Below are 15,162 nucleotides of genomic sequence, written 5' to 3' on the forward strand. Positions count from 1 at the left end.
CGCAAGTCCCTCTGCCCAGGCCGGCCCCTGGTCCTACTTCAGCCCAGCTCCTCAGCTCCCAGAGTCCCGCCTCGGGGAGCGGCGCCTTCCTGGAGGCAGAGACAGGCAGTAGCAAACCAGAGCCTCCTCTGTAGGGACGATGAGGACAGCAGGCAGGTCAAGGGTTCCATCGCTAGTCACATTTCCTACCTGAAAGCCCAGAAGCTTGTGACGGGATTCTGGGGGCGTGTGACAGAGAAACCCGGTTCAAGGTGCATAGGTAAAACGGGTGACCTAATAGCAGGGTGCTCAGAGTGTCACAGGCTACTCAGCAGACAGGACTGGGGCTGGGCTCAGGGCCAGGAGGGCCAGGACGGTCTCTCTCCTCGTCCCTCTCGAGTGCGTCACCACCCACGTGGCCAGCAGCGAATGCAGTCGCCACCTCCTGGCCCCACCAGCCCCAGGACAGAAGTTCTGGAGAAGAAGCTACTGCCCTGGTGCCGTCCTGTGACTGGCTCAGCTTCGCGTGTTGTGAGGGAGAGGGTGGCGAGCACTGCTGGGCCCGCAGGACAGTGCCCGCCCGTCCCCTCTCCCCTCCCGGCCAGGCAGGCGCTGGAGCTGCCGCTCTGTGACTCAGGCAGTCCAGTGACCACCAGGAGACCAGCGAGATGTTGGCTGGTACAGGTTGAGCATCCCTAATCTGAAAATCCCACATCCAAGATGCTCCATGATCCAAAACTTTTTGAGCTGCCAACATGACACCACTTCCTGGCACTTTTGCTTTCTGATGGTTCAATGTACATAAACTTTGTTTCATGCACAAAATTATAAAAAATATTGTATTAAATTACCTTCTTCCTATAAGGTGTATATGAAACCTAATGAATTTCATGGTTATACTTAGGTTCCCTCCCTAAGATATCTCATTAAGTATATGCAGATATTCCCAAATTGGAAACACTTCTGGTCTCAAGCCTTTCAGATAAAGGGTATTCATCCTGTAAACTTGCTGTTTTGTCAGTTTTCAACTGCTCTTTTTGGAACCAGGGAGCTCGGCCTACACTCAGGGAGCCCGTCAGCTCCTGCGTCTGTCATCCGAGGGCTCGGGGCTCGCCTGGCCCCCGTCCCCCTCCATGGAGGGAAGCTCGCACTGCAGAGTGGTGACCTCTGCCACCCAAACCTTCCTCCCAGAAACTAACCTCATTTCGATCTTCGGAGAAAAATGACATCTTTACAGATACTTTGTCAAATCACTTCCCTTAAATGTGCTCTGGTTATCTTCACGTTTTTCAAGTTTAAGCTGCACGTATCCAACTACTTCCAAGCCCTGAGAAAAGGACAGAAGATTTAAAAAGGGATGCTTAGCTGGTGGGGACAGTTCAAACACAGTGTGAAAGACTTCAGCAGAAATAGTGCAAAATAGTGATTTTTAACTCAGGTATTAAAAAAAAGAGGCCCCAATTTCATCAGTTCCTAACTGCATGTTCTCTGGAAATTCTATCAGTTGGGAACGTATTTCTGCCAAGCAGCCCAAACTTGGAGTTTATTACCGTATGTCCTTGTTCATTTAGACTTTTTTTCTAAATACATTTAACCAATTAAGATAATCTCGCATTGCTCCTGGCCAGCTCCACACCAAGCTGGCATTTTTCTCCCCAAGCAACTTCATCCTGCTACTCAGCCTCCCATGAAGACACGAACTGCTGTGTCCTTTGGTCATGGATTTTAGAGAAACACATTAAGTTTGAATTCTTCCACATCGGTTTGCTTACGTGTTTCCCTCAAAAACACAGCAGCTGCCCGATTGTTCAAAAGCACTGTTTGTCCCCCAGAAAGTAAACTTTGCAGTGATGACGGATAATATGCGAAATACCCAGATCCCTTCCCCCCGCCACATACAGTGTGTGTTTAAACAACGTAGCACAACGTTTAGTATTTATTTTTTTTACTAAGGCACATGACGTATAGAAATACTGAGGTACAAAATGCAAATTTCTGCATGAGACTTTTAAAATACTCATTTTGGAAAATGAAGGTGACCATCGTCTTCCAGAATATTCAGCTCTTAGCTTGTTTTTTCTTTTGGACCAGTTCAACCAGCAACTTGTACCTAGCGATACAGTCTTCCTGCAGGGAGAAAAAGAGAGAGGGGAGAACAGTTACTTCCCCAAGCCGGTGTCCTGTGTGTTGGCCTGGGCCCAGTGCTAACGAAGAGGGCTCGTGTCCAGTCCCTTCACCCAGAACCTCCTGGAATTTCCCGGGCGAGTCCAGCCGGGCAGGAGGCGGACCTGGCTAGACAGGTGCTAGGGGGCCTGCTGCAGCCCAGGTAGCAGTTTGGGAGGCATATGTCATTGTACTGATGATCTGGACTTTCCACTTGTGAATCACCACGTTAGCGTCTCACTATCTCCTCACGACATGCCACTGCAGAGAAACCAAGAACCTGCGGCCCGGCAGCCACAGCGTTCTCCTCGCCGGGCCCGCCTTCCCAAGGCCGCCAGGACCCTCCTGCGGGGGCCAGTGCCACGAGCAGCCCTGCCCTGTCCGGCACGGTGGCCGCACTTGTTCACTCGTGTCCCCACAGGCTACGGAACCACTAGCTTCGGGTCTCGGCTGCCTGGAGCTGTCACATGTGGGCTGGGACTCAGGGGACTCAGGCTGAAGCAGAGATGGGTGGTGGCGGGGAGGGGCCTCCTTATTCTCATGTGGATCACAAGGTACTTTCCAGCATCCAATCTGTTTCTCTTTGAAAAATACCAGCTCTGTGGTAGGTACCCTAAGCCTTTGCTAGCTTAGCTCCAGAGCAAACTGACTTCTGCTCTAGGGCGCATGACTTTACCAGCTGCCTTGGTTAGGGCAGAGATGTTCGCTCTCTTCCTAGGACCTCAGTAGGGTGAGGAGCATCTTCTAATCGGTGCCTTTTCTGCCTTCCCAAAGATCCACGTGCCTAAGGTCTATAAAAATCCTAGCCTTCCTTAGCAGCTTCGCCGTCCTAGTGGCACAGCGCACGAAACCGGATGTGGCCAGACCTGCACTCAGCCCTCAGAGGTCTGAGCGCGGAGCAGCGGCTCCCGAGGCTCCGCAGGTACAGGCAGGAGCGGCGGCAGGCAGCCCTGGGCCTGCTACACTTGTGGCCTAAGGGGAGGACCTGCAGGCCGACCCCATCTGGCTGAAAATGGGAAGGCTTCCAACCCCCAAGGCCATGACTTTCCCAGTGTTCTGTCCTCAGGAATCCACTGCTCCAGGGCCTTCCTTTCCAGCCAATGTCCATTCGTCACACATGCAAATGCCTGTGTCCTGACAGATGCTAGGGAAATTCAGGGAAAATAATTACTTCCGGCAAACCAGTTGGAGAGGCTGGGAGAATCTGTGCTTCCCAAATACATCAATTGCTAATGGTTTATTTTTCTCCCCAGGAACTCTCAACTTTCATCATTTTAGAGTAGGTGATAGACAACCAGACCTGTACACTCAGGGACATGCATGGCCACGAGCTAGATTTTCCTGCACAGAATTTCAATTAAAAAAAATAAGAATGTAAATGAGCAGCAGTGTGCCCAGAGGCTCCGGCGTGATAGGCACAGAAGGCAGGAGAGATTGGTTCTTTTGATTCCTCATGGTTCCTGGTGCCTCAGACTACGAATGCAGCCACGAGGAAAGCAGCCACGGGAGACGGTTTGTGTCGCGAAAGCCCTGAGTTGAAAAGATCACACCCTGAAGCTCTACAGCTCCCAACTGCCAGATCACAAGGAGAAGGGACTGCCTGGGGTACGGGTGGCTCTCCACAGGGTACAGCCATCTTTCCTCCTTGTGTTTTTCTTTTTTTTAAGAGACAGGGTCTGCCTCTGTCACCTACGCTAGAGTACAGTGGCCTGATCAGGGCTCACTGCAGCCTCGAACTCCTAGGCTTAAGTGATCTTTCCGCCTCAGCCTCTCAAGTCGTTGGCACTACAGGTGTGTGCCACCACGCCCAGCTAATTTTTAAATTTTTTGTAGAGACAGGGATCTCGCTATGATGCCCAGGCTGGTCTTGAACTCCTGGCCTCAAGCGATCCTCCCACCTCTGCCTCCCAAAGTGCTGGGATTACAGGTCTGAGTGGCCATGTTGCCCTGCCTCTGTGAGGTTTTATTTGAGAACTACCTACGGATGTATTTTAGCAGATACTAAGAGCTCTAAGCAGGGAGAAAAGTCAGTTACAAATGGCCAAGGTTACAGAAGGTAAGCAGAATCCTAAATGTCACCCTCACACTTGACCCCACACAAAAATACTGCCTGGGAGCCCCTGGGCAACGGGCGCCAACCCTGAGTACCAATTCGTTTACGTGCAGAACTGAGGGGGATCGGAACATTGCCTCCCCCAGCCAGCCCCCTGCTTGCGGACTTGTCATAAAGCCAGAGGACCTTGTGATGTCATGGCACCCTTCTCAGCCTGGACAAAGGGAGCTTCCACCCCCGTGGGGAGCCTGCTGCCTTCCCCAGGAGGAGGAGGAGAAGGAGGCTGAGCCGAGCTGGGCTTCCTCACACCGGGCCCCGAGCCAGACCCTTCTCGACAAGGTTGCGGGCGGCTGTGCGTGGCCTGGGTAATGACGACACTCAGAGCCTTGACCTCGTCTGCACACACTGGTCACTGAGCGCACGCGCCCACATGCTCTCCGGAGAAACGCGCCGCAAGGGCCCTGGGAGAAGCGATCGCGAAGGCGCCGCAGGACCACGGAGGGAAAGATGACAGTGGGAGTCCGAGCCCTTCCTTCCCCTTCACCCACCTTGCTCTTAGACGGGACGCATCTGGCTATTTTGTCCCAGCGGTCGGAGGATCCCTTCGGGTACTGCTGTAACGCCAGCTCCAGAAGCTTCTGTTGGCCCTGAGTCCACGGCCCCTCGGCAGCGCGAGTGCTCCCTCTCTCGCGGCTGTCCTCGTCGCTGGACCCACTGCGCTCGGCGGCGCCGAAGTCCTGCTGCCTCCTGCCGCGGCCCCGCTCCTCGGGCTCCGCCTTCGCCCCCGCCTCCCGCGGCCGGGCCGGCTTCCGCCTGCGGGGCCGGCTCTCTGGGGCCGCCGCCTCCGGCTCCGAGCCGCCGTCCTGCTCCTCCAGCGCCCCCTGGGCCTCTTCCCGCTGGGTGATGATGTCGTCCGGCAGGGCCGGGGCCGTCCTCGCGGGCCGGGCGCTCTGAGCCGTGGACCTGAGTTCCGAGAGCCTGACCATGCCTGGGGACAGGGCCGCGCAGAGAGGGCGGGTGAATTGGGGCGACAGTGACCACGGCTGCTGCCGGCCGCACACCGGGCAGCGTGCTGGGCATTATTTAACTGCATTTCTCACTATTGTAGAGAGATTGGTATCATTACCCTAATTTTACACATGAGGAAAAGAGGTCTCAGAAAGCAGTAGAGGTGGGATTTGAAACCAGTCCTGCTGATCCCAAATCTCTGTCCCTTTCACTGCTTTGAGGACAACGGGTGTGCACACATTCAAGTTGTGGCCAAAGACGCAACCGTCTCTTTGGACGAGCCTCACACTGTGCCTCTGGCAGGTAGGTGTATGAGCAAATTATACCAGTAGCTACAGTACTTTTAAACACGGAAAGGAAAACTTTATTAACAAGTTTTAACCTTTTAATAGGACAGAATAGCTGACAGTGTTGAAACTGTCAGTGTGTCGGGAGGATGAAAGGACAAAGGATGCAGACAACTCACGAAGGAAGAAATACAAATACAGCTGATGAATAGTAGCAAACGGAAACAAGGACCCATCACCTTCAGCGATTGCTCGGCCAAGGTGGGCCAGTGTGACCGTACCGGTCCCTGCACACGGGCAGTGGCGCGGACACCAGGCCAGCCCAGGGCTGTCCAGTGTAACCTCCTACGATACTACTAACCACGGGGACACCACTGAGGAATTAAGTTTTTAACTGTATTTAATTTTAATTAATTGGAACTTTAATTTTAATCTAGATAGCCACACGTGGCTATTAGCACAGTTCTAGCCTTTCTGGAGGACAATCTGTCAAATGTAGGTGGACCTTAAAAATATATTTACTTGTGACTCTATAATTTTACTTAGAGGAAGTTCTGCTAAGGAAATAATTACAGATGTTATATGAAAGTTTAGCTACAAAGAGGTAGAATTTTATTTATTTCACTTTTTGATGTTTTTTTTTTTTTTACTAGTTTTAATTTTAAAAAAATCTTTCACATAACATAAAATTTAAACAGTACAAAAGAGAATGCAGTGAAAAAATCCCTCTTCCCAATGCGCTTCCTCAGAGGCAATAGTGACTCAGCGTGAGCGGCTGGGAGTGCAAGCGTTCAGAGACATGGTGAGTCAAGTATGCGTGATACAGCTGTATCTGCCTCTCCTTTTTTATGTTAGTGGCGGCATCGCTCTGGGGACTGTTCTGAATTAGCTCACAAAGAGTCACACTGCTTTTAGTGACTGTGTAATAATCCACTGAATGGATATGTCATGACTTGTTTAAATAGCTCCTGGTCCCAGACTTATGCTGTTACAAACAGGCAGCGAACGCTGATCTCATGATCTCCATACTTTTTAGATTATGCACCCCATCCATAAAACATTTTTGAATATACAACTCTAATATATGCATATTTGCTTATTCACAAATTATATCCATTACCACTCTAACGCATTATTTAATTATAAAATACATGTGCAAAAGAAAATCAAGTTAAAAATGAAAAATGATAATCTAAAAGATCAAGTGAATCAAAACATTTTCATGAAAATATTAATATTAGAAACAATGAGACTGAAAAATTGTTTAATATCAGGTAAAATACTAAATTAAAGGGCTAGCTCCAAATTCAGTTTATTCTGGCATCTGATTTTTAATGGCCACCATAGCTGAAAAGACAACTCGCAAAGCTACATAGATCCAAGTGTAGCATACTGTTGGCTGTGCTCACTAAACTCTGGAATTCATTTTACAAATTATAAAAAAATTTTCATAAAAATCTTCCCCAAACCAATCAATTGTTCTAACAAACTAAATAGAAAGTGTTATGCTTTTATATTTTTAACAATATTTTATATTGTTATGCTTTTATATTTTTGTTTGAAAGATTTAGAGGTTAAAATTGTATCTTCAACATTTTTTAATCTGAAGAAATAAGAGTTCTTAGAAGCACATTGTTTTGGCCACAGAATAATACATAAGAAAGGAAATACTTCCAAGTATCTATTTTCAAAATGTTCCTTCTACAGTAGAAATATCTTTCAAAATGATTACTTTCACATTCATTGTTAAAAACTCTATTTTGTAGAAACATTTTAATATCTGTCGGCAAATTTAGAACTTTTTTTTGGTGAAAGAAAAATGTGAAATTGACTGTCTTTTTAAAATTTCTTTTGTCTTTTTTTTTTTTTTTGTGAGACAGGGTCTGGCTGTTGTCACCCCAGGTAGAGAGCAGTGGCGTCATTGTAGCTCACAGCAACCTCAAACTCCTGGGCTCTGGCGATCCTCCTGCCTCAGCCTTCCGAGTAGCTGGGACTATAGGCCCGTGCCACCATGCCCAGTTACTTTTTCTATTTTTTTGTAGAGATGGGGTCTTGCTATTGCCCAGGATGGCTTTTTTTTTTTTTTTAATTATCATTATTTTAAAAAATGAGATGGGGGTCTCACTATGTTGCACAGGCTGGTCTCAAACTCCTGGGCTCAAGCGAGAAGCCTCAGCCTCTCAAGTAGTTGGGATTACAGGTGTGCGCCACCACTCCTGGCTCTGAAATTGATGATCTTTAAATTCAACAACTTTTTAAAGTACTTTGTCAAAATAAGTAAGAAGACTCTGTGTGATATAAAATATTCCCATCCCTGCCCTCCATCTTAAAAAGCGTCACTGTGATTCTACGGATATCTGTAAATCCACTCGGCTGGGTATTTTGTTACGATTATGTTCAAAGTGAAAGATGAGTGATGAGGCCACCACCACCTTGTCAGCACTGTGGAATTCCCACTGTCCCCCCAGGAAACATCAGTGTCATAGGTCATGTGTACCCTCTGATGATGGACACAGTGAGGGTCCTGGCATAAGTCTGTATATTAACTACGAGAAAGCTAAATTCCTTTCTCATAAAATGTTTTAAGATAAAAGTAAAAATCAGTAGAAATCCTAATATAGTGTTCCTATATTCCAAAGGATAATCTTTTAAGACCCCACTTTTAAGACCACTACTTCATAACAATAAAAAAAATGGAAAGAAGCAAAATGTCCAACAGTAGCGATTTGTTATAAATAAACGATGTTATTTGTATCATGGACTACTACGTAGCCATCATGATGATGATATAGGCATATGACTATATGGAGAAACAAACCATAAAACAATATTGTAGTACGGTCCCATTCTTATTAAAATATTATATGCACATGTGTGTATCAGAGAAAGTCTGGAGAAATCTCTCTCTCAAAATAGAAACTGTGGGTAGCTTAAAATGTGATTTTTATTTTCTTTCTCTTATTTATCTGTATTTTCTTGAGTTTCTCTGAATAAACATTTCTTTCCATGTTCACTATAGCGCCTCTCATAAGAAAGGGCCAAATGCTTGAATTTGACTGTGTTCTTATCGTAGCAGAAGGTCATTTCCACCTTGTCCATTAGCCTATTAAGCCAGCTGTATTTTCCTAAACTTTCCCATTGCAAAGTCTTTGAAAGGCATCCACGGTCTTAAGAACAATTTTAGAATTTCCAATACTATTTCAGAAGCACAGTTTTACGGCTTTTAATGGATCATAACACCTCTTAGAGATGCTTTGATAATATCAGAAGAAATATTTTTATTTCAAATTTCTTTGGATCTTTAACGGCTATTGGATCTTTAACAGCTATTAAAAAACAAAAAGTAAAACACGGAGTTCCATGAATATGTTTGTGCCAAAGATCTAGTGGTACTTTTAGAGAGCTGCAGCATATTTGGATGTCACCAAATATCACACTGGTTTTGCTTTTTCCTTCTCCATCTGTGAGCCACCCACCCTGGGTCCGCTGGAAGCTGCTTCTGGTGCCCCTGACAGCAATGGGCACGTGCCTTCACCTGGCCAGGTGACACCGCAGAGAGACCCTAAAATGTTCAACTCCTCATTTCCTTTTGTCTCCAACAAACCTTTGCTCCAGGAAGATCCGTGTCAGTGCGTTACTCTGAGCCGCACCGCCTCTTCAATAATACATTTTTGGAGAACGTCTTGGAGGCAGGCTTCTCTCACACAATATCCCACTGCCTACCTCTGCCTCCATGCCCAGACAAATAACTTTACTAGTAGAAAAAGAAATCTGGAAACGTCCTCTTTCTTAAAGCCTGGAGAACTACAAGTTGAATCCTTTCTGGGATGACTTTTTAAAAAAAATAGCACTTATTAAAAAATGTTTTTAAATTTTTATTTTTTAGAGACAGGTCTTATTATATTGCCCAGGCTGGTCTCAAACTCCTGGGTTCAAGTGATCCTCCTGCCTCAGCCTCCCGAGTAGCTGGGACTCCAGGTGCCTGGCTGGGATGACTTTTGGAGATCCCCCGGGTTTGCAAATTCCTGGCTTGTTCAAGTGTATTACTCTCCCTGGCACCTGTATTTGAGTTAAGCTGGAAGATTTCGGAGGCATTTTCTTACTTCCTGGTTCCAAGCAAAGAGTATGGAGACTCTAACAAAATTCCAGTTAATCTTGGAGGAAACAGATTTTGAGAAACGTCAATTCTCAGGAAAGCTGTTGTCTTTCCCGAAGGGCAGCTCTGTGTGTGTGGTGGTGGGGTGGGTGGTGTGGGCAGCTGTGCGCACAGCGCATTTGTGTGGTGCACAGACTGGCTTTCTCCTGTGTTCCCCTTCTCCACACATACTAGAGAAGATTTCTACAACTCTTCTTAAATACAACTTAGCACCAACTGTACATGCAGGGCTGGATTTGGCTTGTTGGTGCCAGTAATTCAACCCCTTTTAGAGATACGAGTTCACTGGGCAAAATTACCACATCCTTGTATCTAAAGAAGTTATCATAAAAAGGGATTTATTTGGAAAAAACCACTGTAGATTAATGAGATGAAGTGGGTGCTAACTCACCTGGGGAGCAGGTAACTGAATCCTTCAGTTGCTTGGCTTTGGTTGTCACCTGTTTCAAAATATAAAAGCAAAAACTTTACTTTCCATGTACCCATTGTAGGTTGAGTGCCCTATTTCGTGTAAGGTCTCTGTGAATGGACAGAGTTCACTGAATCTTAGGCCTGAAAGACCTCAGTCATCACTCCGATCCATTAATGTAACCAACAAGGAAACTGAGGCCCAGAGACTCGAGTCAATGGCTTGCTCCAAAATACCCAGAACACGAACTCGGATCCCCTGAGTGCTTCTAGTTCGAGACAGTTCCATTACACTAGGCTGCCTTGAAAATCTACTAGTTTCAAAATCACTGTAAAAACTGGTCACGTATGTTAAAGTTAGAATTTCCAGAAACTGAATATCTTTCTTAGCTGGAGAAGATTATACTAGTAAGTATTATAATCAGTGGGGAGAATGGCATTTATGCCAATGATGTTACAGTGTAAATGTCTTTCTTTTCTTTGTATCCTAGAAAGAAACCCTAAGAGCACATCAGATTGACACTAGGGAAAGAATCTTTTGGTACAGTGGGGCAGCCGGACCCAAGAACCATGATATATTTACATATATGAATGTCGATCCACAGAAATAAATAATTTTATTTGGTGGTAATTCTTTTTTCTTTATATAAATAATATCATATGTCTCATTCTATAGCTTGCTTTTTTCATTTAACAATGTCTTACAGATGTATATGTAGGTTTCCCTTTTAAAAATAAAGAAAAAATTTACAGACTGAAATGTACAGACTTTAAAGGTACAACCTGATAAGTTCTGACAAAAACAAAAAAAATAGACCAATGTAACCAACATCTCAAACTACAGAATGTTTCTATCATTCCAGAAAGTTCCCTCATGCCGCTAATTCAGTCTCTACCCTGCCACAACCACTGTTCCAATTAATATTATATATTTTTAAAAATATGGGGTCAAAGTTAATAATTTTTTCAAATGACTAGTTAATTGCCCCAAAGCATTTATCAAACAAGCCATCCTTTCTCCATTTATATTTAAAATATTAACTTTATTAAAGTTATGTTCCATTGTATGCATGGGTTATTTTTCTATACTTTTCTACCCCAGTAATTCGTGTATATTCTTGAACCAACACGTTACTGCTCTAATGAAATTTGAAAGCAAAACCTCAGAAAGCATGATCATTAGGAGCTCTGAGTTGTGCAGACGTGGTATTCGATCTTGGTTCCACCTCTAGGTTTCAGCTGAATAACCTAGAGCAATTTTCTATCCTTTCTCTGTCTCATGTATTAGCCTCTGTAATATGTGAATAATACTAATACCACTAGCCTCTTACGGATGTTTTAAGTTTGAAATAAGCTCTTGGCATGATACCTGGAATAGATCATTTGTTTTCCATTCAAAACAAAGGGCAGAATTAGAGAAAACGTTTTAAAGCTGCTTAGAAACACTCTTCAATTTCATTGCCCGCTTTCCTCTCTCTCTACAGATGACCTTTGCTTCCTATTTTATGTAAACAAATTGAAGTCATCCAACATGAGCTTCTGTGACTTCCAAATTTCTCAACTCAAAAATCTGATTGCACCACCCTATAGCCACCCCTTCTTTTATCCTAATTCAAAGAAAGAAATTATCCTCCTTCCTCTTGAGGCAAGGTCTGCCACTTGAATTCTCACAGAACTATGCTCCATCAACTAATTTGCTTTGCTCTCCCCTTCACCATCTCCCTGTCCATCAGATACAACCTATAAACCTCCAAACTTGGCTCAAGTGGTCTCTACCTCTAAAAGACGATTTTCCCCTTGATCTTATCTTTTTCTTTTTAAAAATTAAAAAAAATTTTTTTTTGCTTGTGATTCTTCCAAGCAACGATCTTATCTTTTCTATTCTGCTTGGCTTTCGTATCTCCTAGTTCTCCTCCTCTTTCTCTGACTGGTCTTTCACTGGCCCTCCTATATCCTCCTTGCTCTTGTTCTCTGACTTTGTGTTCCTCAACGTTCTGTCCTTGCCATTCACGTTCTTTCCATTTTCTCCTTTTGGTGTCTCATCCCAACAATATCTTAGACAAGAAAGGATGAGCCTATGTCTCTGGCCCTGACCTCTACCTTGGAATGCCGGTCTCACAGAAATCGACCATGTTAACGACGGATCCTCAGATCTGAAAAAGCACTTCATCTGTACGATGAACTTAATATGTAACAGACATTGCACACACTTGTAAAGAAGTATGTGTGTGCATGTCTGTACATATTCCTCACAGCAGCCGTATCAGGTAGGTATATAATTATTATCCCCATTTTACAGAATCTGAGGCCCAGAGAGAATAAATAATATGTCCAAGGTTAAAAGGTTTCTGCAAAGCTGAACCCAGCAAGCGGAGCTCTAAAATCTTTGCTCTCAATCACTATAACAACTACCTTTTTAATCCAAATCTCTCATTTGTTAGAGGAAGAAATAGGCAAGTGCTCTTTCTGCTATACTACATGGCTTTCCTCTTTAAACACCATTAAATATCTTATTTAGAGGTCTACTAGAGTTCCTCAAACTAAACAAATGCCAAACTAAATTCCAACTTCTCTCCTAAAACAACTTCTTTCCTTTTCCTCCTTTTCTAAATAGTACTATCATCCCTGTCACTTAGGCTTAAAACCTAAGAGCCAATTTCTGGACTTTTTCATCCCTCCTCAATCTGCTGCCAAGTTCTTCACACCATCAATCCCAATTGTTCCCTCCGCACTCCCACCTCCACCACCTATATCAGCCCTTTAATTTTCACTTGACACAGATAATATAACAGCCTTCTAAATGGGTCTCCAAATCACTTATTAATACTTCTTATAGAATAATGTCCCCAAGGCAGAGCTCTGATCAAATACCTTTGATGGCTTTTCATTCACTATATATTATAATAAAGCATTCAGTTCTCAACCTGGTATGCAAGGAAACCCACGATCTGATTTTATTCTCTTTCCTGGATGTATCCTTCAGTTCAGCAGAACTAAACAGTTAATGCTCCCACAGACAGGCAGAAATTCCCTACCCTATACTTTTGCCCACTGTTAATATTATCTGAAATGGCTTTCCTTTCTCCATAAATCCTCTCCTTAAATACGTCCTTCCAGAGTCAAACATCCTTCAAGATACTCTCGACTGTGACTTTCTTCTTGAAGATTTCCCTGATGTCCACCGCCAGGACTATCAACTCTGGTCACAATTAATTCCTCTCCTCTCTCAGTTTCTGTTGATTTTTTAAGATTTAATTATTAAAAACATTATCATACACTAATATTGCCTTTTTTCTCTTTTGCCATACAGTTCTATGAATTTTAACACATTTATAGATTGGTGCAACCACTAGCACATACAGATATGGAATAACTCTTTTCCCCCCACTGCATCTTGTTTTCTTATTTAACAAAATATTTCTGAGATTATTCCAGAGTAGTACAAGAAGATCTCACTTCTTCTTTTTTTCCAAACTTCTCTGAGTTATAATTCACATATCATATAATTCATCCACTTAAAGTGTACGATTAAACAGTTTTTAGTATATCCACAGATACATGCAACCATTACCAGTCAGTTACGGAATGTTTTCATCACCTCAAAAAGAAACCTGTGCCCTTTAGCTATCCTCCCCATTCCCTCATTCCAACCCACCTCTCCCCAAGACCTAAGCAACCACTATCTATCTCTGTAGATTTCCCTACTCTGGACTTTCACATAAAGGGAATCATATCATATACTGACTTTTTGGACTTGCTTCTTTCATTTAATGTTTTCAATATTCATCCAAGTTGCAGTATGATTAGTACTTCATTCCTTTTTATTGCTAAATAATATTCTATGGTATACTGCATTTTGCTTATCCATTCATTAGCTGCTGGACATTTGTGTTGTTTCCATCTTTTGGCTATTATGAGTAATGCTGCTATGAACATTCATGTACAAGTTTTTATATGGACACACCTTTTCATTTCTCTTGGGTATATATTAATACCTGGAATTGGTGGATCTTACAGTAACTCTATGTTTAACTTTTTGAGGAACTGCCAGACTGTTTTCCATGGTGGCTGCATGATTTTACATTCACACCAGCAGTGTATGGGTGTTCCAATTTCTCTACATCTTTGTTAACATTATTATCCAACTTTTTGATTCTAGCTATCCTAGTGGGTGGTATCTCACGGTATTGATAAGCGTTTCCCTAATGACTAAAGATACTGAGCATTTTTTCATGTGTTTATTGGATACTTGTATATCTTCCTGGGAGGAGTGCCTATTCATACCCTTTAGCCATTGTTTATTGGGTTGTCTTTTTATTATTGAGTCATAAGATTCTTTATATATTCTGGGTACATGCACTTTGTCAGATATAAGAAGTGCACATATGTTCTCCCATTCTTTGGGTTGTCTTTTTATTTTTGAGTCATAAGATTCTTTATATATTCTGGGTATGTGCACTTTGTCAGATATAAGAAGTGCATATATGTTCTCCCATTCTTTAAGTTGTCTTTTCACTTTCTTGATGGTGTCCTTTGACTCACAAGTTTTCAATTTTGATGTGGGCCAATTTATCTATTTTTATTATTTTTAATTTTTTGGTTACTTGTGCTTTTGGTATCATATCTAAGAATCTTTTACCAAGATCATGAAGATCATGAAGACTTAGCCTTATGTTTTTTTCCTAAGAGTTTTATAGTTTCAGCTCTTGCATTTAGGGGAGTGTTGCTATCTTAACAATGTAAAGTATTACAATACATGAACATGGGATATTTTTCCAATTATTTTGATCTTCTTTAATTTTTCTCAACAGTGTTTTATAGTTTCCAGAGTTTAAGTTTTCCATTTCTTTTGTTAAATTTATTCCTAAGTATTTTATTTTTGATGCTATTATGAATAAAATTATTTTCTTAATTTCATTTTTACATTGTTCACTGTAAGTATATAAAAATAAAACTGATTTTATGTTGATATGTATTCTGCAGCCTTACTAAACTCATGTTAGTTCCAATAGTTTTTCAGTGGATTCCTTAAGATTTTCTATAATAAAATCACATTGTCTGCAAATAGAGTTTTACTTCTTCCTTTTCAAACTTATTTCTTTTTTTGC

At 43.1% G+C, this 15,162-nt stretch overlaps 1 protein-coding gene across 1 annotated transcript; it reads right to left on the reverse strand.

Annotated features, from left to right (window-relative positions):
• Positions 1–1,902: 1,902 nt before the first annotated feature.
• LOC105810205 (dnaJ homolog subfamily C member 1-like) lies at positions 1,903–12,186 on the reverse strand. Its single transcript, XM_012644143.1, has 4 exons — positions 12,155–12,186; positions 10,038–10,111; positions 4,744–5,183; positions 1,903–2,106 (listed from the first exon to the last, which is right to left on the reverse strand). Exons 1-4 carry the CDS (start codon positions 12,184–12,186, stop codon positions 2,038–2,040), a joined length of 615 nt encoding a protein of 204 aa, XP_012499597.1. The 3' UTR covers positions 1,903–2,037.
• Positions 12,187–15,162: the final 2,976 nt, after the last annotated feature.

Source organism: Propithecus coquereli, unplaced genomic scaffold (assembly GCF_000956105.1).
Source record: "Propithecus coquereli isolate 6110/MARCELLA unplaced genomic scaffold, Pcoq_1.0 Scaffold103, whole genome shotgun sequence".
NCBI classification, from domain to species: Eukaryota; Metazoa; Chordata; class Mammalia; order Primates; family Indriidae; genus Propithecus; species Propithecus coquereli.